Source organism: Trachypithecus francoisi, unplaced genomic scaffold (genome assembly GCF_009764315.1).
Source record: "Trachypithecus francoisi isolate TF-2019V2 unplaced genomic scaffold, Tfra_2.0 Lachesis_group4, whole genome shotgun sequence".
Taxonomy (NCBI): Eukaryota; Metazoa; Chordata; class Mammalia; order Primates; family Cercopithecidae; genus Trachypithecus; species Trachypithecus francoisi.
This window is the reverse complement of record NW_022681469.1, coordinates 145296422-145321657: the sequence shown is the minus strand read 5'-3', so window position 1 is coordinate 145321657 and position 25236 is coordinate 145296422. Positions and strand designations below refer to the sequence as shown.

The following is a 25236-nucleotide window of genomic DNA, read 5'->3' as shown; positions in this document are numbered from 1 at the left end:
ATTCTACCTATTTCTTTATACATTTTAAATATTATTATAAAAAGATTTTAAATTATACATGTGGCTTATGTTGTATTGGGCACCATTGTTCCAGGACTCTGAAGCTTTGCTAATACAGGAACATTTACAAATGGAGCGGGAAGGTTAAGCACATATGACTATCATCAACTGCATATTTTCCCAGGCTTCTTGCCTTTAGTTTATCAAGTAATCATTTTGAAATCACAGGGGTTGGTTTGGTTGTCATTAGCAAATTGGATTGCTACCTAAAAGCAACGTCTTTCTCCTCTTAGACTTGTTTTTATTTCATTAATTCTGCCATTGTACTAAATTGCTTAAGGAAACTCTTCTAGCCTCATCAAAAAGAAAAAGTGACTTCATGTGCAATGAACCCATCTTGTACATTTCAGATTGGTCAGATTCAGCCCATTCTCACTCATAGCAAATGAAAACAACAAATCAAAAAGCGATTTTGGCTCCTGGCACTAACTGAATGTGACTGCCCCTAGTTCTTGTTTTTGCTGGAGGCTGAGGTGTGAATGCAGAGGCTCAGCAAGCCCTGCACACACCCGGCTGGGTGGATCGGTCAGCCTGCCACCCTCCGACCACCCCAAGAGGCTGGGCCCAAGGACGCAGGTCCACTTCCTGGGCAGACTCTGGTTTGAAACTTGCCGGTGCTGAGCTGTATCCGCCATATCGCATGCCGCAATAGCCTAAACATTCATGTTCCCTGCAGAGTGCCCACCTCCGTGTAAGAAAATAACTCTGCCATACTTACTCAACACATGCAGCCTGGTATCAAAATGTCTGCCCTGTGTTTGTTTGCATTTTATTTTCTTGGTCTTAAGCCAGAACAAACTGTCAATAAGGAACATGTCTAAAGATTGGGGTATGTGTTGGGGGGAAAGGAAGCCCAGGAAAAAAGCATCTGGGCAGGTTTACTTTAAGCTAACAGAGGCTGATGTTTCTTGCTGACTGCTAAGTCTTTAGGGACACATACCTAGGGCTCCCCTGCTAAGCCCACACAGAGCTGGCCTCCAAGCCCAGTGACTAAGGGCATAAATCTGGTGATTTTGCAAAGAGAGAGGAATGTTTATAATCCATTAGTAACCCTTTGGAGAGAAGTAGATGGGAGCTAGTAAGGAAGGAAAATACTGCTGTCTCTCCCTCCTGCTTTTTTACACTGGAAAATAAAATCACTACATTGCCATTGGCTCTGGCTTTTGCTCGATAATCCATTCATACATGCTCAGAACGCAGCCGCCCTGTATTGCATCAAGAGAAGAGCAGGCTGCTCCTCTTTCGTCTCTCAGAGATGCCAAGAGCTTGGCAGCCTCAGGAGAAACACCAAACAAGGTCCTTGGCTGCCTGGTGGCCAGACCTTCCCTCACTCCACGGTGCACACGGGCTGAAAGCTCCTAGCTCATGTCCACTCTTTCTTTTCAGGGCAAGCAGGGCCCCAAGGAGCCAGCCCCACACTGAAGTGTCGGGGAGCAAAGCTGGAGCAGAGGTGGGATGCAAGGTACCAGCAGAGCCTGGAACCAAGCAGCAGCATCCAGGGCAACCTTTAGAGTGTCAAGTGAGGCCAGTGGTGGGAGGGAGCTGGACAGGAAAGAACACAGGGATGAAGGACTAGGGCTGAGCACAGGGTCCCCAGACTCCAGAAAGGCAGCTGTAACTGGTGGATAGGGGAGAAACCAGCTGAGAAGCAGCTCCAAGTGCCTGGAACTGGGCTCCTGCTGTTTCTAAAGGGCAGGGAGCCCAGAGCCTGGGAGGAGGAAGGTGTTGAAGGGCTGAGACTGTTCAGACCTTGTACATCCTCTCTGTTACAGTTTCAGGCTGACAGCCACACACTAGGATTGCTAGGCACTCAGTAACAAAATAAAAGTACTTAACTGTGTGCAGTGTAAGAAGAATGCAAACTCTTTTGCAGGAAAGAATTCTTGTTCACTAAAGGACAAAATTATCCTTTTAAATTTTGCTGGCTAAAAATTTGCTCTATCACCCAAGCTGCTTTGAATTCAACCAAGCACAGTTCTAAAGAAAAAAGGCAAAATATTCATCCTAATTCAACCTTTTCCTTCAGTCACGCTGGTTGGTTTCTTGTCTAGATTTCTATCTCCCCCTTGTCCAAAGGTATTTGCTATTTTTATATTATCACAGTGTTTCTATATATGTGTGTACTGATTTCTTCACATAACATGCTAGCATAAGCATGGATCTGTGTTTCTGCATAGACTTGATGATCATCATATTTACTGATTTTAATGCCCTTTGAAATGTATATGTAATAATTTAGGTAACTGCCTACTGCTGGACATTCTAGAATTCTAACATGAACATTGTTGTATTTGTATTTTTCCTTCTATTGGGTTTCCTTAAGGCAGATTATTAAAAGAGAGATTAATGGGCCAAAGTTCTTACAAAGATAAAGTGATTTTTGTTTGTGTGTTTTTTGATATATATTTCCACATTGCTTTCCAGTTAAAACCTGTAGCAACAAGTGTGGGTCTCTCAGATTTCATCACATCTTCATCAGTTTGGGGGTGGGTTTTTGTTTTGTTTTGTTTTGCTATTTTGCAAAATGGTAGAATCAGTGGAGTTTTTATCTTACATTTGTTTTAATTCTTATTGATAGCATTATGTGATATCATTATGTTCCGTGTCTCATAGTGAGTGACGTGGTCAAGCATACTTTAAAATGAAGGCAAATACTTTGAAATAAAAGTATGTCTGTAATTTTGTTTGGCTGGGCTTTAAGCATCCTAAACTAAGAGCAAGCATTTAAAAAGTTTTCCATCTTTCCAAGCATTTAAATCTGTTTTCCGTTTCAGATTGTTCTTTTATATAGCAATTTCCATTTTTCTCTGCCATGTATTTTATTAAAAATTTAAATATATTTAAACCATCACATTTCATGAAAGAGAAAAGCACAACTTTAGTAAAGTGCATTCAAATAATTAAAATCCGTGGCAAAAGTAATAGGGAAGACAGTCATGCACCTCTTGTGGTCCTTATTAATGGGTCCACATGCACACACATCTCCAACCAGCCCCCTTTGTGTAGCTTGTCAGAGGACATTAGCTGAGACTAATCTGGAAGCCACTTCCTGGCTCCCAAATGGACATAGTCACCAAATAAGAAAGACTCATTTATCAGAATAAAAACTTTGCTACGTGAGGGTTGTGCAAAGCTTATTTCATGCATCATTATCTGGGCCTGATTAGCAATGATGGAAATTGGTCCTCAATGCAATGATGGAAATTGGTCCTCAATTTTTAACAATCAGCGGGAAACAAACCTTCAGCTTTCACTGAGGATAGACAATTGCCATAGACATGTCTCTGTATTTTCTGCACAATAGGAAAATAGAGGCAAGAGCCCTTGCAAAGACAGTTTTTAAATTGTTTTGGCAGCAGTTGTCTCACAGATGCCATTGTCCCTGTGACGCAAATAAAGCCAGATCCGGCTCTCTGAGCAGACGGGTTGACATCTTCCTGGCGGCCCCGTGCCACAGGGGCCACATTATTATGTGTTGTGGCCCCAGATGCAGCTGGTCGTTCTTGGGCTTTGGGGCAGGAGGCCTGGTTCTGGATGCCAGTGTGACCTGGGCAGCTCTGTAGTCTCTCTGTACCTAGTTTCATCTCTCTACAATAGTGACAGCAACACTACCTACTTGAAAAACTGTTTATGAGGGTTATAATAAGATAATTTGTGCAAAAGAGCTGTGTTCGGGGGCTGGCACAAAGGCATGCAGGCAGGCCTCACGCTGCTAGGAGCTTCCTCCTGTTGAGTCTGAGAGGGGACCTTGGGAAGGGGCTTGCAGGGTCAAGGGTGGAGCGGTTATTCCTGTTACTGTTGCTGTGAGGCTTTTTGGCCATCCTCATTGTCTTTATGTCCCAGTTCAAGATCCCAGGGAGTACAGCTCTTCAAGTGGCATTATCAAGCCCCCAAGCCCTGCCCCTGCAAGTGGCATTATCAGGCTTCCTGTCACCTACCCAGGGTAGAAATTAAGCCAAAGTAAACATAGAGTCTGTAAAAGTCATTTATAGTCCAGGGAGTGAAATTTCTCATTTTCTGAGTATGGCAGGTTGGGCCACTGCTAGGGTGGACACAAATGGAGGCTGAGCTTATGAAGTTAGTGGGACTTCTGGAAACCCTCCTCCATGCAGCCCTCCCCACAGGCCTCCTAACAGCAGGCAGATCCTGCGCCAGAGGTATGTAGCCTTTATCACTGGGACCTCGAACGATGTTGCACTTAAATGCACAAGTGCCGAGGAACAGCCAGGCTGTGCAGTGTCGAGGTGAGGTGGACCAGCCCCCAGCCACGTGCACATGCTTGGCCTCCAGATGGCTTCACTCCTTCTTGCCAGGTGCCAGGTGCAAGGAACTTGCTGTGGTGCAAGGCAGAGATGCCAGCAAATCCTGGATCACATGAACCCGTCTTTTGTGCAGTGGAATTAAAACTTTGACTTCAGTCTGCAGAGTGAATGAAAGCTGTGTGTGGTTTGGTTACTTTTAACACTTTGGGGCCACACACACACCATATATCACATGCACACCACATACAAGACATATACTCCACACATGCACACATGGCACCTGCATCCCACACACACCTGTGCACACGCATGGGGGACACACACACCCATGAACAATCTGCATCTCCGTAGTTCTGAGGACAGCAGCAGTACAGTGAGTATGTGACTGCTTGAATTTGAGTATGAGCTGTTCTATCCGCAGATATTCCTGGAAAGGAGTACATGAAATCAATAGTAAGAGAAATGAGTGCTCCTTTCTCTTTGGTCTTCCCCAGAACTGAAAAAGCTGCCACAGCCTCAAATGATGAAGAAGACCTATTAATTGCTGGACAGTTCCATAAAACCCTTGCAGAACTTGATGAAGACCTGGAAGGTAAGAACCACCTGATGTACTACTTTGATATTATGCTGCATGAAAGTAGGTGCCAACAGTAACTTCCTCTGAGCATACTTTGATGTATCTATGTGAGGAAACAGCCTTGGAAAGGAATGCCAGGCCAGTTTGGTGAAAGCCTGGATGTGAGGCACACACAGTGTTCCAGTAGACTGCTTTTTATCTGGGCCGCCAAGCAGTACCTGGAAACATCCAGACAGCTGCTTACAGTGTGCTCTGAATAATACTAATTCTGCGCATTAAAAAGTATGCTGCACATGTTAAAGAATAAAAAGGGTGGTGCAAAACATAAACAGATTTCCTCCTTAAGACTTCTCTTGATTTGCTAATATATGGCATCTCTCTCAATGAGAAATACTCAGCCTTTTGACCACAATGAAGCCATCTCATGGCACTGCTATTTTATTAATATATTTTGGGGAAATAATACTGGAAGGCCAAAGCAGATGGCAAATAATTGCAGTAAACAGCTAGGGAATCTTTCAAACAAAGCAGCTATGTTATTTTCTCCAATGCATATGTTGAAAATAAACTAAAAATTAGATATTTATCATGCCTTAAAAAGAGAGAGAAGATAACAGACTGCAAAACTGACAAGTTGTTTTTGTCCGACTCACTTTTCAGTTTCCTGTCCTGAGAATGTATAGTTGACAGAGCTAAAAATCTGAATCAGCCATGGTGTGTCCCGCAGGTTCTGACCCCATGACCGTTGCATCATTTGGTGCTTGGAAGAGCCATGGTAATTCTGAGATACTCAAGACTTAGTCATCTGCTTCCTTAAGAGGTTAAAGCTAGAGCCCGTGGTCCTCTGGATTCTGTTGTGCTTCTAGTGGACATGAGAAACATGGAGGTCAAAACCCAGAACTCACTTTCATGTTTCTATGTTGAGACAGTGTTTCCAGAGGCTTGGATCTAGAAATCAACTTTTTTTTTTTTTTTGAGACGGAGTCTCGCTCTGTTGCCCAGGAGTGAAGGATGTTGGCAGCACGTTGTAACTGAATACCTTGCCTTGAAACATCATGGATCTGCAGACAGCTGTGTTGAGTAATGAAAGTTGAGATTCTGGCCCCAGGCATATTATGTAGATTATAAACCCAAATAATATTTTAAAACATATGTAAATAATGTATTCAAAAGTAACCTCAGGGAAATCAAAGTCATGGCTGCAATTACACTAAGTAATTGGCGTGGGAAACATCTGTGATTTGTGTTTGTCCCTCTTTGCAGAAATGGAAGACAGCTATGAAACCGACACCAGCTCCCTTACCAGCTCCATCCATGGTACATCCAACCACTGCCCACAGGATGCCATGGTCCCTCATGGCGACACAGATGCAATCCCAGTAACATTCATAGGGGAAGTTTCAGATGATCCTGTGGATTCGGGGTTGTTTTCCAATAGAAACAACAATGCTGGGTCTTTCGACTTGGAGGGTGTTACCAGCAGGAGAGCCTCCCTGGCGCCACTTCAGGCTGAGCACAGCCAGCCCCCTGGAAAGGCAAGGGAGGAAGTACCTGCCCTGCACCCCGCTTCCCATGACACGGGAAAAGGAATCCGTGTGGCCTTATGCAACATCTGTAAAGATGGAAATCTAATGGAAATGGTGCCTAGGGTGACTTCTTTGGCTGCGAATCTTCACACAGACAACCTAAATGCAAAAGCGAAAGACAAAGTGCATGGCTGTGCTGACGGGGAGAGGACTCAGGCCACAGAGACAGTGAATTCCCAACCAGTGAATGAAAAGGAGGGCAATGATAAAAACGCTGCCCTGGCACCAGCATCATGGCACCAACGAGGCCAAAACCCAGGGAAAAGCTACAGACTGAAGCACGGCCTCACAACATATAAAATCATTCCTCCAAAGTCAGAGATGCGCTGTTACAACAGAGACGTGTCCCTCTCCACCGGCGCCATTAAGATTGACGAGCTGGGGAACTTGGTGAATCCCCACACCACCGGCATCAGGATCATTTCCCTGTCTTCGTCTGTGCCTGAAGCAGAATCTCAGCCCATTGGGAAAGTCAAAGAGTTCTGGAGGTGCAACTCTGTGGAAAAGCACCTGGGTCGGCCCTCGGAGAACTCTGCCAGGGGACCCTCTTCCCTGCCTGTGCGCACCCAGACACAGCATCCAGAGAGCAGACTCCAAGCAGACCCCAAGCCAATATTGCCCCAGCAGCAGTCTGCCCACCATGAGGGCCGGAACCCCCTCAAGGAGGGGAGAAGCCAGCCCTCCACCATGGGCATGGGTCACGTGAAGGTGCCAGCAACTCACAACACAGAAGTCACATTTCTCAAGCCTCAGAGAAAAACATCCAGCCAGTATGTGGCCTCTGCCATTGCCAAGCGCATAGGACCCCCGAAAGTCCATGCTGACATGGTAAGGCCGCACGGTCATGCCGAGAAGGGTTATGCAGGCAGGGTGCCAGTGCTGGCTGCACCACCTGTAACTGTGAAAGATGACAGGACCTCCAGCCCACACTCAGAGACACAAGGTTGGAAGGACGGTGCCCAGCGGCCCTGTGTCACTCCTCCTGACAACCATGGGGAAGACTCAGCAGTGGGAGCCCCTCCTGGCAGGGAGGTCAGCAGCCCATACAGCAAGTTGTATACTCAGGATGGACCTGCTGCTATCCACAGAAGCTCCTGTTTTTCACTGGTTCAGTCTTCCCAGAGGGATGGTGTTTCTGTGGGACAGAGCTGTGGTTTCAGTGGAAAGCAAAGCACAAGTAACCAGGAGGCCAACTCAGCATCTGAACCCAGACACGCACCTGATGGTACAGACCCACCCCCTCCACACATGTCCAATGCCCAGGCCTGCAGCAGGGAGCTGGCCAATGGCTCTGTGCATGTCCCAGGCCGCGGCGAGCCTTCCCATCCTCCAGAAGGGTCTGGCACAGAAAGCCACATTCTCCTAGAAAGAGAGGAAAAGCCCAGTATGTTCTCTACAGATGGAAATGAAACAGACAGTATTTCGCCACCCAGTATTTTTGGGCCGAAGAAAAAATTCAAACCTGTTGTCCAGAGACCAGTCCCAAAAGACACATCCCTGCACTCTGCCCTGATGGAAGCCATCCACTCTGCAGGAGGGAAGGACAGGCTACGCAAGGTGAGGATGGCAGCCTCCAGGGCAGGCTGCAGAGAGGTCTTGGGCAGGCCTTCCACACCTGCCCACTTCAGTGCACTGGTCTCAGTCTCAGAATAAAGCGGAGAGAGAGAGATGGGATGAGGATAACACTGAGGCGTTACCACACAGGTTTCATTTTAACTAGAATTCCCTGCCTCCAGATATTTGTACTGAACTACTAAAGGGACAAAATGGATGGGTGTGAGACTAGTCCACACTGACTTCAGGCCCTTGGCTGCCCTGTGGGAAAGGTAACAGCTGGTGATGTCCATCTACAGGGCCAGAGGAGTGGAGAGGCCAGGGGCAGGACCATCCGTATGCTCATCCTTGAACAATGAAACGGGGGAGAAAGTTCAGGCAGGGCCACTTCTTTCCCATATGCATTTGTAGCAACAGCAAACTGTCATTCTTCAGTAACACAGGAGTAATTTTAGGACACGACTTGCCCACTGTCTAGGCACTTAACATACCACAAGTATTATCTCATTTGCATGCTACACCAAGGCTGATAATAAGGAGATATTTCTTCCATTTTGCAGATGAGGAAACTGAGGCACAGTGAGGCCAAGGGGCCTAGTCCAAAGTCAGGCACTAGCTAGTGGGGGCATGGATTCTCTTCTGGGTCTGCAAGATGTAAACACACACATCAGCTCTGTAACGCTAGGATGGATAACAGTAATGATCTGCCATTCAGAGGCAGTTTGAAACTACCCCAGATGCGCTGAAACTACCCCAGATAGGCAGCCTTTGATTCTTATGTGTGCCTTCTCATAGACAGGGGTGTAAAACTGACCCTATAGGTCTCAGCTGACGTAGGTGGATTTTCTTTCTTTTTTTTTTTCCTGAGACAGAGTCTCACTCTATGGCCCAGGCTGGAGTGCACTGGCACGATCATGGCTCACTGCAACCTCTGCCTCCTGGGTTCAAACAATTCTCCTGCCTCAGCCTCCCGAGTAGATGGGATTACAGGCATGAGCCACCGTGCCTGTCCCATGAGTGGGTTTTCTCATGAGCTGCCTTACAGTTCGCATTTCTCCATGTTCTCAGTGAAATATGTGACACTGTTAATATTCTAGACGGCAGAACACACCGGGGAGGGCAGGCCAGTGAAACTGTCCTACGCGGAGGCAGAGGGCGAGCGATCTGCACTGCTGGCAGCTATCCGCGGGCACAGCGGCACCTGCAGCCTGAGGAAGGTAAGAGGTGAAGGGCCTTCCATGGTGCCAGGAGGTCAAACCCACTCACCCCTTCTCCCCAGGCACCTGGGTGGTGGCTGCAGAAGCTTCTGTTCTTCCGAGTGGATAGCGAACCATCCGTCTTTAGAGTGGCCAACCCAGCCTGCCTGAGACACTGGAGTGGAAACCCTGCTCCAAGAGCCTGGGGCAGCCATGGCAAGGAGCAGTGAGAGCTTCCAGACACTCTCTGAGCCTGTGCTGAAGCACAATTCCTTCCTATGCCTAGAACGGAGTCACTTGGACAGCTGGCATGGCTTCCAGGCTTCACTAACTGGACAACCAGAACTGGAGCCACTGCACACCCTGAAAAAAGTTGTTGCATGAATATAGCGCTGGTTTTGGCACAACCTCGGGAGCCAGTATGGACTTGAGTTTAGGGCAGAATGGTCTCGTCTTAGTTTCCAGGGACAGAAATTGAGGAACAATGCTACTTGTACATCACTCATTAGGTTCTGAGTGCATGTCTTGTCCCCATTCATGGATTGGATATATGTGTCCAGCCTCTATGTTTACTCTTACGTGCCAAGAAGAGTCATGAGGCCAGAGAGTTCTCAGTAAGGCAGGACTGCCAACTTCTGGTCTCTCCGATCAGCTGCTTGGCTGCCGACAGAGCATGGGGGCAGATGTCTCAGCCATGAAGTGGACAAACTTCCTGGGATTATTGCAAAAGAACTGTCTCAGGTCCAAGGGTAAGATAATCAGCCGTGTGCTGCTCTCTCAGAACCTTTGGAGACAGTGTCACTGCCTTAGTCTGTTTGGGCTGCTATACCAGAATCCGACAGACTGGGTGGCTTATAAATGACAAAATTTTATTGCTCACAGTTCTGGAGGCTCAAAGTCTTAAGATCAAGGCACCAGCAGATTCAGTATCTTGTGAGGGCCCACGTTCTGGTTCATAGACAGTGCCTTCTCTCTGCGTCCTCATATAGTAGCAGGGGTGAGAGATCTCCCTGGAGCCTTTTTTGTATAAGAGCGCTAATCCTATTCATGAGGGCTCCACCTCATGGCCTAGCCACCCCCAATCCTCCTCTCCTCATGCCACTACCTTGGGCGTTGGGATTTCACACCTGAATTTTGGGAGACATTCACTGTATAATAGTCATTTAATCATCTCATTGCCAGGTGGCATCCTCTGCCTCTGAGGAGCTCCGGAGCCTCCGAGACGCCGCACACTCTGCACAGGGCTCAGAACGTCCTCTGCTGGAAGATCTTGGCCTTCCGCCCCCTCCAGCTGTGCCCCCACCACCTCCTCCACCCTCCCAGGCTCTCTCTGCACCAAGGACGGCCTCCAGGTCCAGCACAGGCACCCCCAGCAACACCATAGACGCAAGGCAAGCCTTGATGGATGCCATCCGCTCCGGCACAGGGGCTGCGAGACTGAGAAAGGTGATGGCGACTGTGCATGTACATTTCTGTGGGGCCAGAGGGATGGAAGTGCGGCTCAGATCCAGGGACACACTTGCCTGTGGGCAGGAGCCGTGGGGTGGTCACATGGGAGTGGGGTGGGAGAGAGCCGGCATTGCTGTGTCGCTCACATGTACTGACCAGAGTGGCAGGTGAAGGCTCCCGTCTGCGGGTGAGGAAGTCAGCCTCCTGCATGGTAGGTGCGGGCTCCAGTCCTCAGTTCCTTGGTGATGGTGACAAGTGGAATCTAAACCCCACTGTAACCCCAGCGCAGTCCCACCCTAACCCACAGTTTCTACTGGTCCATAGAGAGGATGGAAGGTCATCCATTTGGGGCCCCACAGAGCACACATCACAAATTCATGGCCCTCAGCCTGCATGGAAGCCTCCAGCCTTATTCATTCATTCATTCATTCACTCACTCACTCACTCACTCGTACATGCTTGCATTCCAGCCTAATGTTGGACAATTATGGAATCTGAAGTCCCTTGGGCAGAGCATGCACTTTCTGGATCTCCCCGGCTTTCTCCCCAGCTTCTCACAGTTTGGTCTTGTGCTGGTCTGCACATTACTGCCCACCTGGCCCCTGCAATAGAATTCCCAGATTAAAGGGCTGCCTGGGCCAGATGGCTTCTGAGACCTGTTTCAATTCTGACATGATTCAGTAAATGGATTGATCCTCTGTCCCTGCCCATTCCTAGTGAGTGTGGGGAGTTATGCTAATAATTGGGAGGCTGGAGAAAGATTTTACTTTCTGAGTGATTATTTCCAGATCCTAAGCTTACGTTTTCACTTGTATCCAAGGGGTTAGTGCTAAAGATTATCCTCACTTTCTATATAAAGTAGGCCAGGCTCAGAGGAGTGAGTCGCTTGGCTTGGTCACACAGGGCCTGGACTTAGATGTGGATCAGTTTGGGCACAAGAAGTGCTCATCCCCAGGTCACAAGCTATGTGCTCTGTAGAGAGCAGGTAACCCAGGAGACTCTGGGTAAGCCACTCTCACGTAGGACTGCTGGCACCATGAAGAGAGACAGCTGTCCAGATCTCCCACTCAGAAGCCTCAGGGCACTGAGAACAGAGGAGGCCCCACACCCCGCAGGCAGCCCTGCTGTGAAAGGTACTGCCTCGAGGGATGGGTCTCCGCGGACACCCAGACGTTACAACTTTGTTTCCCTGTGCAAGAACAGCCTGAGCACCCACGGATTCAGTGGCTCTCTGAGCTCCCCAGGGGCCGTTTGTGATGGCTCTCGGGGCAGCTCCCCAGAGCTTGTCCCGGTGTGAGGGTGAGGCATTCATAACTGTGTGATGTGGCCCTGAGACCTCAGCCAGCAAGGATGCTAGCCACTCATCACTGAATGCACAGCCCACCCACAGATACTGGGGAGAAAAATCTCCTTACCCAGATGGCAAGGGATGTGGCAAGTTTTATGCCATCTCCTCAGGATGGGGGGCTATTAAAAATTACTTAAGGCTCTTTGGTTTTCTTTATGCTTTTTTATTCCTATGAAATTTATGTGTTGATGAATGTAAGTACTTATGTAAAATGAGGGAAAAGTGAAGAAATTGGGTTGAATGGCTAAATAGGGGTCATAAAAATGAGCACAAATTCTGTTGAAGATGGCTCTTGAGGTGCAGCCCCGAGGCACCCTCTCTGCCCCACACACATGACAGCCACCGATTTCAAGGGCTGGTCATTGGTAGGCTCTCTGAAGGAGTCTGAAGCCGTGCGGCTGGGATCAGCTGTCACTCTACTGATCCCAGGGTACGTTTCTGAGCTACTAAAACTGTTTCTCAATGTAAGTCCATAGGACATCTGCATCTTGAATCATATTTTTCAGCCTACAAATCTGCAATTTTCCAATGCTTTCCAAGTGACTTTACATTAAGGTTGGAGACAATTGTCTATCTCATTTGAGCCTTTCATGCATTTTGAATTGCACCGACTAGGATCCCGTGAAGGCCATGACTACACACTGTACTCACTGCTTTATAAAACTCATCTCAGTGACTGGTTTCTACATCTTTTTCTTTTACCCTATCCATCTTGTGCAGAGTCATGAAGGGCCTGGGGCCCTGAGAAGCTGAAAGCTGGTCCAAGGTCCACAGCCAGCAAGTGGAGGAGATAAATTTAACACCAGGACTTCTGGCTTCTGAGAATGCGTTCTTCTGCCTTACAGAAAGGAAAAAAAAAAATAAGTTTGGGACTAGCCCAAAAGAACAGAGGAAGCTGTGCTGTGAGACAGAAAACGAGGAGAAATGCACAGGCCACAGAGAGAGAGAGGCCAGGCCTGGACGAGGCCGTGGCGTTGGTGCCGCGCGAGGCCCAGGCATGCTTGGAGGGAAAGGTCACCGCAGCTATAAAGTGCTGGCCAGGGCGGGAGCTGGGCTTGTGTTTCTCGCACAGTCTCAGCCATCTGTCAGCTGCTTCAAAGGGCATTCAAAAGTCCAGGTTTTGATTGTTTCTTGGATTAGTCTGAGTCGTGTGGTCTGCCTTATCCACCCTGGAAAGTTCTAGGCAATTAATATTTATGTGGCATTTCTGAGGTTTTGATGCCCCGCGCCATTTACAAGATGCTCCCGGGCTGAAAGCTGGGCCCTGAGTTCCTCGGCTGAGTCCTGCGCTGGAAACCACGTTCCCCTCAGTCTCATTATTACTACCATGCCCGGTGATCCCAGAGCCTTCCTGCACTTGACTCTTTATCACAGAACCACAAAAAAATCTGCTGAAGAAGCCTGCCCTAGGAGGACAGGAATTGGGTGATCGACCTGCATTCATCAGTGAGACTCAGGTGCAGGGGGCCAAGGTGGCCTCACCTGGACCAATGATTCATTCTCTTGAAGGTATTAACCAACTGCATTTCCTAGCAGTTTGCCCTGTCTGCTCATTTGTGTTGAGAGTAGACCTGTGGTCATGGGAAACATTTGCGATTCGGGAAATGAATTACAATTTTTTTAACAAGCCTGGTTAGATGACACTTTTCTGCTATGCATGGATCCTGGAGATTATATTGTCTTTGTAGTAAATACACTTTGGTGTATGTCATGGCATGCGAACATCAAATTATATGGACTTTGCCTCTTATGATTTAGTTTTATTTCACCTTTTGGACTTTTAAAGCTGTGCTGGTTGGGCATAGTGGCTCACACCTGTAATCCCAGCACTTTGGGAGGCTGAGGCGAGAGAATTGCTTGAAGCTAGGAGTTTGAGACTAGTCTGGGCAACATAACAAGACCCGCATCTCTACAAAATATAGAAATGAGCCAGGTGTGGTGGCATGGGCCTGTAGTTCCAGCTCCCTGGGAGGTGAAGGTATGAGGATTGTTTGAGCTCAGGAGTTCAAGGCTATAGTGAGCTATGATCATACCACTGAACTTGCATCAGCCTGGGTGACAGAGCAAGATCCTTTCTCTTTAAAAAATAATCAATGAAATTTTTTTAAAAAAGAAAAATGTTAGAAGCTATGCTAACCTTGAGGAAAATACAGTAAATTCAGGGGCTCCCACTGTGTGCAGTGTTCATCGGTTCTCCATAGGTTCTCAGTAGATGTAGAGTTTCCTGGGTCTTCTTCTGGGTGTTCAGCGAGGGCTCCAGAACAGCATTGCTGGGAGCATATCCTGGAATGGAGGGGTGTCCCTGGCTTTCCCAGCGCTGCAGTACATGAATCTGCAGGCTCTCCTCCTCCCCATAGCAGTGCAGCCTCCTCCTTTTAATGAGGGTGCCCAGCTATGCTGGGAAGGTATTCTGGGACAGTCGCAGGCAAACTGGGTGATTGGTCACCCAACCTGTAATACACAAGGTTCACATTGGCAGTAATGCTGCCCATGATCAAATACAAAAGGGTAAATTTGATGTAGGAGAAATAATTACCTTAACAGTGACTTTGCCATTTTTCAAGGCAATTGAAATTACACTTGCCTTCATGGTGTGAATCCAGTAATGTCTCTGCCTCTGTATTTGTGGCTGCCAGAGAAACTTCCAGCTGTGTTTCTCCTCCAGCTCCAAATAAGAGCATTTGCAGCTCGGCTGCATGTGTACCCACTTCCTCAGTGGAACACCCACTCCTCCTGAAGGCAGTGTTCAGATCTGCCCCTACCCCACCCCACACTCAGTACTTGCTTCCACTCAGCCCTGCGTTCATATTAAAGGCAAAGCTGTATGCGTCTGACTGTCTTTGTCGATCTGTTTTAAATGCATTATTTCAGAAGGCCTGGAATGTACAACAAGTACCCTCCTAATCCATGTGTATATTTAAAACATTCATGTCTAGTGCTTCATTCCACAAGCATTTCCGGAGAACCTACCAGGGTCCGGGCACTGTCGGAGCTGCTTGTGATAGACGAAAGAAGCATCATCTGTGCCCTCAGGAGCTCTCAGCCAGAGGAAGGGGGCGGGGTGCGGAGTCTTTTATTGACCTTAGAAACTTTTCAAAAGAAGCTGGGACAGGCTAATCCCAATGACCTGTGGATCTTTCCTCCCAGGAGGGTAGCAGGGCAAGCATCTACCCCAACACCTTCCTGGAAGTCAAGGTCATAGCTCCCCTTTGACAGGTGCGAAAATGGGGCACAGACATCATAAGTGACTTCTCCCAGCCCTTCCGTAGGTCCTGCTGCTGCTGGGCCCAGACACCTTATCAGCTCCTGGCTGCTTTGGGAAACGTCCCACTGAACTGAGTTCCAGTCTCTTGTCTGGGCCCTCAGGTGCCTGTTTTCCCATGGCAGGAATTAATTGACGCAGGCCACACGCGTCATGACACTTGGCCTTGACCATAGACCTTGTGAGAAATGATTAGACATGTAAAAGTAACAGGAGGCCCCAAACCAGGAAAGAGAAAAAACATAGCAACTCTCCTTTCGTCTAAGCCCCAGGTCCTCACATGTGCATTGGAGAACTCCAACTTGCTGTGACTAGGGAATAGCAGTTTCTATCAGTAGGTGAATGCGACTCAAAGTACAGTTGCATGACCCCTGGGTTTGGTTGCTCCTAATGTAAACCTCTGGTATGCTTTGGTTAATGTGAAATTGTCCTGAGACCCAGGGGTCAGTTCTGTCTTTGCAGACTCTTTGCATGTGACTGTTCTGCTTGTTGCGGCTCTACTGAGTCAGCTGCCTCTTCTGCAAGTAGAATGGGGAGGAACATGTTGGGAGAAGCACACCTACCGCAGTGACCACCCTCAGGACCAGCAAATGCTGTTCTCTTCTCCTCCAGAGCTGTTCCCCACATTTGGCCAGCTCATTCCTGACTTATCCCTTTGTTCCTTGATTAATCTCACATCTTCAGAAGGAAAGCCTCCCTCGGTCTAGATTAGGTTCCCAATACAGCATCCCATAATTTTTCCTTCATAATGCAAACCACAGCTCTAATTTCTCTAGCAATTGGTGTGGCTTTTGTTGCGTGCTTGCCTCTCCTTCCACATCATGAGTTCCATGAGTCTTGCCCGTCATATCACGTGATGGAAGGGCAGACACGCTCCCTGGTGCCTCCTTGATAAGGACACCAATCCCTTCATGAGGTTCAACCCCCATGACCTCATCAAATTCCAGAGTCCCACCTCCTAATACCACCATCTTGGAGGTTAGGATTTCAGCACGGAAATTTGGGAGCATACAAGCATTCAGACTGTAACACTCCCCCTATTAATAAGTGGGGCCCTCAGGAAGCATCTGACTAAGTGGAGCACTGTGTTTGTACAAGTAGATCAGAGGTGTCTAATCTTTTGGCTTCCCTAGGCCACACTGGAAGACAAATTGTGTTGTACAACATATAAAGTATACTAACGATAGCTGATGAGCTTTAAAAAAATTACAAAACAAATCTTATATATATATATATATATAGTTTTTGAGATGGAGTTTCTCTCTTGTTGCCCAGGCTGGAGTGCAGTGGCGCGATCTCAGCTCACCGCAACCTCCACCTCCCGGGTTCAAGCTATTCTCCTTCCTTAGCCTTCCGAGTAGCTGGGATCACAGGCATGAGCCACCACGCCCAGCTAATTTTTTATTTTTAGTAGGGATGGGGTTTCTCCATGTTGGTCAGGCTGGTTTCGAACTCCCAACCTCAGGTGATCCGCCCACCTCGGCCTCCCAAAGTGCTGGGATTTCAGGTGTGAGCCACTGCGCCCACCCTCATAATGTTTTAAGAAAGTTGATGAATTTGTGTTGGGATACATTTAAAGTGGTCCCAGGCCAAGGGTTGGACAGGCTTGAAGTAGATGTTAAATCCCTGCCATGGGAGTTCAGGAAGAGGGCCCGAGGGAACCTAGAGAAGAGAGGGATATGGAGGAGCATCGGGAAAAGGGCAAGTGTGCCCAGTGTCAGACAGACCCGAGTTGTGTCGACACTCCCAGTTCTTCTGGGCCTTGGAGCTTCACTTTCTCATCAGTAAGATTGATGCAAGGGAGGCGTGAGAGAGCATGCACAGAGCAAGGTCTGCATCACCACCACCGTCATCATCACCATCACCACCACTATCACTAGCACCACCGCCACCACCACCGCCATCATCACCACCATCACTGCCATCACCACCACGATTACCACCATCATCACTGCCACCACCAGGATTACCATCACCACCATGATTACCACCACCATCACCACTGCCGCCGCCACCACCATCACCACCACGATTACATCACCACCATCATCACCACCATTACCAGCACAATTACCACCATCACCACCACCACCACCACCATTACCACCATCACCACTGCCACCACCACTACCACTACAATTACCATCACCACCATCATCACCACCATCACCAGCACAGTTACCACCACCACTGCCACCACCACCATCACCACCACGATTACCATCACCACCATCATCACCGCCATCACCACCATCACCACGATTACCATCACCACTGCCACCACCACCACCACCACGATTACCATCACCACCATCATCGCCACCACCACCATCACGATTACCACCATCACCACCGCCACCACCACCATCACGATTACCACCATCACCACTGCCACCACCACCGTCACCACCACGATTACCATCACTATCATCACCATCACCAGCACAATTGCCACCATCACCACCACCACCACCATCACCACTGCCACCACCACCACCACCACCACAATTACCATCACCACCATCACCAGCACAATTACCACCATCATCACTGCCACCACCACCATCACCACCACCACCACTACCACGATTACCACCGCCATCACCACTGCCACCGCCGCCACCACCACCATAATTGCCATCATCACCATCACCAGCACAATTACCACCATCATCACTGCCACCACCACCACTATCACCACCACAATTACCACCACCATCACCACTGCCACCACCACCACCACGATTACCACCACCATCACCAGCGCCACCACCACCACCATGATTACCATCACCACCACGATTACTACCACCATCATCACTGCCACCACCACCACAATTACCATCACCACCACGATTACCACCACTGCCACCACCACCACCACCAACATCACGATTACCATCACCACCACGATTACCACCACCATCACCACTGCCGCCACCACCATCGCCACCACAGTTACCACCATCACTGCCACCACCACCACCGTCACCACCACCACCACCACAGTTACCACCATCACCACATGGAAGGTACCTAGAATGCTTCCTGTGTGCTTACCATGTGCCAGACGCCATTTCAAGCGTGACACAAGTCCACTGATTAAAACATCAGCTTAACCAAACAAGCAATTTATTATTGTCATTATTATGGGTGTGTCTCCAATATAAAGATGAAGAAACTGAAGTTACAGAGGGTAACTCGCCCCACATCAAATGTTAGTCACGATCTTCTCAGGCCCACCTGAGCAGAGGGCAAGTCTTCAGACACACACCCACACAACCCAAGAGGCAGTGTCCTCTGTCTGGACCAGAACCCCAGGGCCCACCTCCCAGTTCCCTTGACCTTGGGCCTCTGCATCCTGCTAGTCATCCTTCCCTGGCAGCCTTTACGAGGAAGCTGGAGCATGAGAAGGTCTATGAGGACAGCCCTGCTCACAGCCGCCTTTCTGCAGGTCAAAGGAACTGGGAGGGGGGTTCCAGGAGTACTGTTGCAAGAGTGGCTGTGCACAGAGCTCTCTAGCACTGGAAGATCTGCATCCTGGGCTTATTGACAGATACCAAATAACCGTGAGTCTCTCTTCCCTGCAGGTGCCCTTGCTCGTGTGAATGAACAGAGGCCAGAGAATTGCAGAAACCCACCTGTAAGACGCCCACAGGCATCACTCAAGGAGTCTGCATAGCCAGGAACATCAAGTTTTGGTGTTACTTTCTTGTCTACAGGCCAAAATGTGCACAGTTGATTTTCGGTGTGTTCCTGTATAACAGCTCGAAAGGAAAGGAGAAGATGCTGCGTTGCTGCGCAGCTCATGTGCCAAGGAAATGTGTTTTGCCTCTGAATATCTTAAGTTGCTAATAAATGATTCTTGTTGGCAGGTTAATGGGACTATAAATGCTGGAGCCCAGCACTCACACTTAATTATATTTATGGGCAAAGTGAAAAGAATCATGCCTTAGACTGATTTTGGACCTTTGAGACTTTTACCACATGCAGATGGATGAAACCACTTACTGATTTAAGATCTTTTGAATTTTAGAAAAAAAATATGAATCAGTTGGAACAATCTGAATGTGATATGCTCCGTGATGCTGTGTGTGAATGTCTTGGTAGTAAGGAAAAAAAGAAAACATTGGGAGGCTTTTCAAAGGTAGCTTTGATAGGTAGTAAAACTACTGGGTTCTTCTTCCTCAAATATTTGGGGCTAACACTTCACAGAGGGTCATAGTCCATGATCTGACCAACTGAGCTTCTTAAAATCAACTATTACCACCCAGAAAACAATCCTACATGATCATGTGGCCAGGGCATGCCTGAGTCCTCCAAGGGTGGTGGGTGGCTGAGGTCACAAAACCACTGGAGTGGATGGCAAGTGCCCCACATGGACATCTGTTCCCCAGGCTATGAAGTGACAGGCCTCCTCCATGGTGTCTGTGTACAGAGCCTGGTAACTTCTCTAGGAGCCTTCTGGAATCCTGCAGAGGGTCAAGGAGCAGGGATGTTGGATGCCCGCCTATCACAGAGTTCAGATCAAAGTTGCGCTGAGAGCGTCACAATTTTGGTTCAGACTTGACACATTTGCCAACAGCTCGTTGGCTCCCTTTGTATGATATCGTGGTCTTCTAGCACATGGTGCCCAGTCACCAATATTTGTAATGAGGTTTAACTACAGCAGTAGTTTTTCATATCTATATCTCTAAAACATTTTGTTATATTGAAAAAAACAGTAGTAGAAATCAAGATGTGTTGATGAAATAAAATCTGTATCTGAGTGAGAAAACAAGTATGGGTCACTTGAATGTCTCACAGCAATCTCAGATCTGGGCCTCAGGTAGAATGGAAGCTGTTTTGCATTCACTGATGAACGTTGCTAAACTCTTGGTGAGGCACGAGCTGCCAGCCAATTGGTTTTCGTCACAGCTGTCTACTACTTGTCTTTTAGTGTCACAAATAAAAGGAAAGCAAATCTCAGCTGTTGTGTGAATTTCATACTACAGTTGGTTTGGATACCCCTCTTCCAGAATGGGAAGGACGGATTCGTTTATTCAACCAACAATGTTTCTGGCTCCCTCCTGCACTCCTCCATTCCCTGGGTTACATGCAGCTGACAAACAGGCAAAAATCCCCACACTTGTGAAATTCATGTTATGTTACTATAAAGGAGACAGATCATAGATGTGATATAAGTAAGCAAAATGTTGAATATAGTTAGATGCTGATAAGTGTAAAGAAGAAAAACCATCAGGAAAGGGGGATGAAGGAGACAGGGTGATGAAGAAAGGCCCAGTGAGAAGGTAACCATTGAGTAAAAACCTGAAGGAAGTGAGGGAGCAAACTCCAGATGGACACATGACTGGCAGCGAGAAGAGTGAGTGCAAAGGCCCAGGGGCAGGACACTGCCTGGGTGTTAGGGGCATAAGGAGGCCACTGTCAGGAATGGGAGGTCAAGCAGAAACAGTGTTGCTGGCCTCTGCCCCTGGTCTTCACATAGTACATGGTGTGCCCCTTCTCAGAGCAGCCCTGCTCCCCGGCCAGACCAAGGGGGCAGCAGACAGAAGGGGCCCAGAGGTGGGCCTCGGAAGGGGCAAGAGGATACCCACCTCCCTAGTTCATTTTCCTTGGAAGGGGAGGGGTCCCTTTAGGCTAAATCTACTTTTGAAACTGTGTTGCCCTCTGCGTCTCTAGCGGCACAGAAGCCTGAGTTTTGAAGTGTGGAATATGGAATAATGACAGCCTCTGGCCTTACTTTGGTCTTTTTGCAGAGTGTTTCATGATTATTCTTGGTTCATCTTCTCAGTGAACCCAGGTGGTATGAAGGCAACGTCTTCCAGATGAGCACACTGAAGGCCCAGACGACTGAGTGCCTCAGTCATGTTCTTAGTGTTGAAACCTGCTTCTGCAGCCCTGGATTGCCTAGAGTTAAGTGTGCACCACCCATCTACAGGACCCTTAGTGCCTAGATCCTCACTGCCCACATACACAGACACGGCCCACATCCCACGTCCCTGGCCTTGACGTCCGCCCCCATGTCCTGCATCAACATCAAGCCACCAACAAGTTCCTGAATGCACCCAGGAGCTCCTGTGTGCCTCCCTCGCATTAACCTGTCAGAGATGCCAGTACCACCGCTGCGCACTCACATAGACCGGAGGGGCCAACCCTGTCCTTGAGATGCAGCCCTCTGTGTATCTCCGCCACAGTCAAGGTCAAGCCCTCCTCGGTGCTCCCTCTGTGCCCACATCTGCCTCTGTTCCCTCTGCCTGACCCCCACGTCACCTTCCCCTCTGGGGCTCACACCTGCCTATCTGATTATAGCCAGGAGATGGGGCAACATGCAGCTCTGAATGAACTTTCCAGGCCAAGACCCCAGGAAAAGGCCTGGTCACATTGGTTATCCCAACATATTATTACTGGCATTCTCTCTCCTTCCCAAAATGTCCCAGTTTAGGTCATAAATCCTATGGTATTTTTACTGTCTGGCTCAGGTGAGGTATTCAGTAAGTGTTCAAGGAAAGAGTGAATATCCAAGGGGAAGCAGCAGGCAGAATCTGGCCTGGTCCGGACTTCACATTGTCTCCCTGCTTCTATATTACACATTACACCCAGAAGGGAGCCCATGTGGGTCCTTCCAGGCCTCCCGCCAGGCTGTGGAGAACCTCCCCAATGGGTCTAGCTTCTGAACCTGCTGATTGTCCTGAGGCAGGACCTGGATCATGCCTCCTGCCCTGGTCTAGGCAGGGTAGGTGCATGTGCAGTCTGCCTGAGAATCCCACACTGCCTCTTGGACACTGGTGCTGTAACGTCCTGCTCTGGGCATCTGTGCGTCACCTCAGACTGTCCTTTCTGTGCTGACAGTCCCCACACTTAGCCCTGGGCAACCTTTCACTGAAGCTCCTCATCTCAAATTTTAGTTACCTACAAAATCTCTCCCTCGCATGCCCGGCCAACTCACAGTGCCTTGCCTGAGCAGCTGTCGCACACTGCCCCACTGCCCGCTCCAGTGGAGACGACCTTGCCCTGTGGTCATCCAGTCAGGAGGACAGAGGAAGCAGCTCCCCCATCTCCACAGGCATCTCCTGCAGTCATCCGTTGTCTGCTTTCACTCCATGGCCTCTCTGGTCACTGTCCTAACAGTGTGGGGCCTCTGACCTGTTCCCCTCTTCCTTACATTGATCTCAGAGCTAACCAAGCGCTGGAGCCTTCCCAGACCCGAGCTCACTGAGGGCAGGTCACTGTGTTCAGGTGGGCAGTGGGGGAGCGATAGTGAACCCAGCGCTGAGCCGTGGGGCAAGTTGACCTTTATCATCCTGACTTCAGCGTCAGATTTCTCAACTAGTTTGGAACTTAAATGGAACACAAGTGTCATCACATCCATTAACAAAGGAGAAAGAAAAAACGTGCAAAGAGAAAGACCAATACGACCGCCGAACCCAAAGCCCAGCAGGGCCGTCCTCCCAGCCCACAAGTCCACGACTCTGTTCACAAACCCTTCTTATCTCGACCCTGTGGGTGACGAGGGGAGGAGGCAGAGTGAGTACATGACGCTGAGTCGGCCCTGGGCAGGTCCCCCGGCAGCTCTCACTCACTCCTTTCGGGAGCCTTTGGGCACACAGCGACATCACCAGAGTGCAGTTCTGAAATCTGACCAATCAGGAAGCTTCCTCCGGGATGGCGGCGCGGGGAGAGCAAGGAGAGGGAGGGGAGAGGGATATCCAGGAAGGCTGCCTTTCCCTGCTTCACTCCCCACATCTTCCTGACTCCTGTGCTGTGTAAGGGAGCTTTTCAGGGCCCAAACACCTTCGCGGTTGGGTTGCAGCCATGGTTGCTCCTGGTCTGATGCACTGTGTCCGGATGTGGCACCTGGGCACAGGTGTGCCTGCTCCTGTGGACTCGATTCAGAGCTACTGACTGATCCCAGCTTTCGCCCTAGACCAAGGGGCTTTATGGAGTAGAGATCTATGCATGCTTTTCTTACTCTTAAGAATTTTATTTTTTCCTATCACAAAGAACCATACTGTCACTGGGGAGGGGACTGGACTGGCTTCTGGGAGGCAGGAGGGAGGGCTGGGAAGATCCAGGCAGAGGACAGCGATGCCGGATTTGGACAGCGGCTATCTAGGAAACGAGGGAAAGCTGATCCCTGTCTGAGCATGGCAAGGTGTGGTGTTCACTTGATTGATTGGGAAGGAAGGGGAGGGGGCCAATGGGAGGTTTCCAGCAGCCTGAGGCACCAGGCTGTACTGCTGGCCCTGACGGGCATGGAGGCTGGGGCTGCAGTTGTCTTTGTTGTGCTGGTCTCAGGCAGATCCTCCCCAGCTCCCAGAGGCACCTCCCAAGGGGCTGAACATCAAGCATAGCAAAGTCTCCCTCTGCCACCCATCTCCTAACAGGTGCCATGGAACTCTCCATGGGGCATCTATGGCACCAGGTCTTACAAATGGGACCAACATCACCACCCCCTTCTCTGTAGTCCAGTGCCAGGAGGCAGCCACTGGGCCCTGGCCTGATGGTGATGCCAGGAGCCAGCAGATCCAAATAAGAGATGTGGACCTGTTGGGGATGTCCCAGTAGGAGGCCACCAGCAGCCTTGGGGTAAAGTGCTTCAGGCACTGAAGCAGCCTTGCCTTTCTGTTGTCACCAAAGGTCTCCTTCCTTTCCTTTCTTCCTTTCTCTTCCTGTCTTTTTTCTGCTCCCTCCTTTGCTTCCTCTCTTTCCCTTCTTTCCCTTCCCTTCTTTGCTTCTGTTCCTCCTCCCATCCTTACTTCCTCCCTTCCTTCCCTCCTTCCTTCCTTTTGTTTTTTCTTCCAACCCACACTGAGAGAGCTTCTCTAAGCCAGACTGATGCTAGGAATAAATTACAAATTAATTTAGTCCCTGCCTTCCAATAAGCCCACTAGTAGAGGGACCACATGGCCTTGGCCAATCACCATGAGTGAGTCTGGTGTCCCAAGGGAGGGGAAACACAGGGGAGAGATAGGGAATTCTTCCAGAGGAGAGGCTGGGCAGAAGCTCTGAGCTGACGAGCATGGAACAGTCCAGTCATTGTCAGCAGGGTGAAAGAGCAGCAGTAGCCAGCCAGGCAGAGGAGCAACACCTGAAAATGTCCAGAGGCCAAGAACACACACTAGGGCCTCGCAGGGGTAGGCTCCTGGGGGAAGGCAGGGTGATTCCATGCCATGTTATTTCCACCACTGAGATAGGCCCAGGATGGATGTTGTTGCCTGCAAATCCAGAAGTTTCACTGAAGAAGCAAATATGTTAAAAGCTGAAGAGTCAAGAAGTGATGAACTTGGCTCCTGCTCATGAGTGATTAGGCCAAGTGCTCAACTGGGGCTCCGGTTAAGTAAGAACAGAGGCAGTAGCTCCTGCAGAGCTGACTGGAGCCCACTCTCATTCCTAATGGAAAAAGCCATGTGTTACAGTGGTTGGACTCAATTTCCAGACCCTTCATATAGATGCAGAGACCTTGAGGAGCATAAGCAAGGTAGAAAGGTGAACTTCTCAGCCCGTTTCTGTCCATGCATTGCTGTCCCACCCGTGTCCTCAGCAAGGGCTCTCTAGATCTCCTGAGGACAGGGTCGGTGGTTTCTGCCCAATCCCCCCTGCCTCACACACAGACCCCCTGCTTCCTCCCTTGGTGTCTGAGTGCTCCACACTGCAGACTGTGTAGTGGGTCAGCCCTGATGAAGAGACCCGCTCAGGAAAGCAAAGGGCCAGCAAGACATGCGGTGAGTTGGTGGTAAGACTGTGGCTCCAGCTGGTGCCCCTTCACTCAACTTGAAAAACATCAAGCTATGTGTGTTTCCCCAGACATACCATGTGGACTCTTCCATGCCTAGCTTTAGAACTCCTATTCATCCTCCAAAGCCCAGCCACCTCCCATGGGAGACCCAGCATCCTTATGCCGCTGCCCTATGGAAGGTGGCACCTCAGGTTGCTATGGCC

General features: G+C 49.2%; 1 protein-coding gene across 8 annotated transcripts in view; it reads left to right on the top strand.

The window, feature by feature from the left end:
• The window catches only part of COBL (cordon-bleu WH2 repeat protein), a 323275-nt gene extending 303012 nt beyond the window's left edge, over positions 1-20263 (top strand). For all 8 annotated transcript variants that reach the window (XM_033194347.1, XM_033194345.1, XM_033194341.1 and 5 more), the window contains 5 exons: positions 4817-4914; positions 6163-8042; positions 9137-9256; positions 10418-10681; positions 18885-20263. In XM_033194347.1, coding sequence (XP_033050238.1) covers positions 4817-4914; positions 6163-8042; positions 9137-9256; positions 10418-10681; positions 18885-18902 — 2380 coding nt within the window. In that variant the 3' untranslated portion in view covers positions 18903-20263. The remainder of the gene's footprint in view (positions 1-4816; positions 4915-6162; positions 8043-9136; positions 9257-10417; positions 10682-18884) is intronic.
• Positions 20264-25236: the final 4973 nt, after the last annotated feature.